General features: G+C 53.5%; 1 protein-coding gene across 1 annotated transcript in view; it reads left to right on the forward strand.

Annotated features, from left to right (window-relative positions):
• Nucleotides 1–757: 757 nt before the first annotated feature.
• Nucleotides 758–1339, forward strand: part of URM1 (ubiquitin related modifier 1) — an 18345-nt gene continuing 17763 nt past the window's right edge. The window contains exon 1 of the mRNA XM_017745422.1: nucleotides 758–825. Coding sequence (XP_017600911.1) covers nucleotides 758–825 — 68 coding nt within the window. The remainder of the gene's footprint in view (nucleotides 826–1339) is intronic.

The raw sequence follows: 1339 nt of genomic DNA on the forward strand, positions 1-1339 counted from the left end.
ATACAGAATGCTTCACTCATTTCTGAAGTAAAGATTTTTGTTGAAGGCTTCTTTTCCTCAGCTGCTTTTCCATACAGTTCCATCCTGGGCCATATCTCCGAGATATTCAAAAGCCTTGGGATTTAGGGATATATAAAATCCAGCTGGAATTTTTGGATGAAGACCATGGTCAACAGCTTCACAGCTCTACCGTCACGTAACCCCGGCAGCGACGGCAGCCTTCATCTGCCGGAGGGACTGGCCTTTCCTGGGGCCCAGCCCAGAGAATGATCTCCTCAGAGAACAAAAGGCCATTACAAACACCACCACCTTCTGCTCCCGGGGTTAGGCGTACTCTGACCCCCGTTAGCATAAACGAAGAGCAATCTGTCTGTGTAAATTTATGCCCCTTACACATAATGCATCATGTATATGCATAGCTATTACATTTCTATGTGCATGTGTGCACACGTACGTGTATTTTTTAAACCTAAACCCTCTGCTGAGTGGAGGGAGGGTTAAGGGTCTGCAGTTTTTCTACCAGCGCTGCCCCTGTGCAGCTCTGTGTTGTGGAGGAGAAACACAGCCCAGCTGTCACCGCCCTGGCTGTGTTCTGCCTGTGTACATGGGCCTTCTCTGGGGACAGGAGGGGAAAACAAATAGGCAACAGATGTGAGCCGCGTTGTTTAATGCTGTGCTGGGGGTGCCTGGCGCCGTGGGGGTGTGCTGGTTGGCAGGGGCTGCCCAAGCAGGAGGGGATGCTGAACAGCCACCCCTGATGCAGAACTGCATCTTCCCAGTGGTGACAGAAGCTGTCCTTAGCATCACCCGGACCTTCACCAAAAGGTCCCCCACAACAATCCCAGCGAGCTGCGAGGCAGCAGGTTGGCATCACAGAATCACAGAACTGGAGGGACCTCTGGAAATCACCCAGTCCAACCCCGCTGCCAAGGCAGGGCCACCTGTAGCAGGTGAAACAGGACCACATCCAGGTGGGTTTGGAATGTCTACAGAGGAGACTCCACACCCTCCTTGGAGACCTGTTCCAGTGCTCTGCCATCCTCAGTGTAAAGAAGTCCCTCCTCATGTTGAGGTGGAACTTCTTGTGTTGTAGCAGCTTTGCTGCAGGGAAACCTCTGCTGGGAAACTCCCGCTGGGAAACCCGTCTGCAGCTCCTGCCTTTGCGCAGCCCAAGTGCTTTGAGCGAACAGGACCCTGTGTGTGGTTCTGAGCACGCGAAGGGGGTTCTGTGCGCAGCGAAGCCTGAACTTGGTGCAGAAATCAGTGTTTTAAAATAACACCGCCTGGCGCCAGCGCCCGGGTATCTTAAAATAACACAGCCGGGGGCACGGGCCGCGCT

Source organism: Corvus brachyrhynchos, unplaced genomic scaffold (genome assembly GCF_000691975.1).
Source record: "Corvus brachyrhynchos isolate BGI_N302 unplaced genomic scaffold, ASM69197v1 scaffold59, whole genome shotgun sequence".
NCBI lineage: Eukaryota > Metazoa > Chordata > Aves > Passeriformes > Corvidae > Corvus > Corvus brachyrhynchos.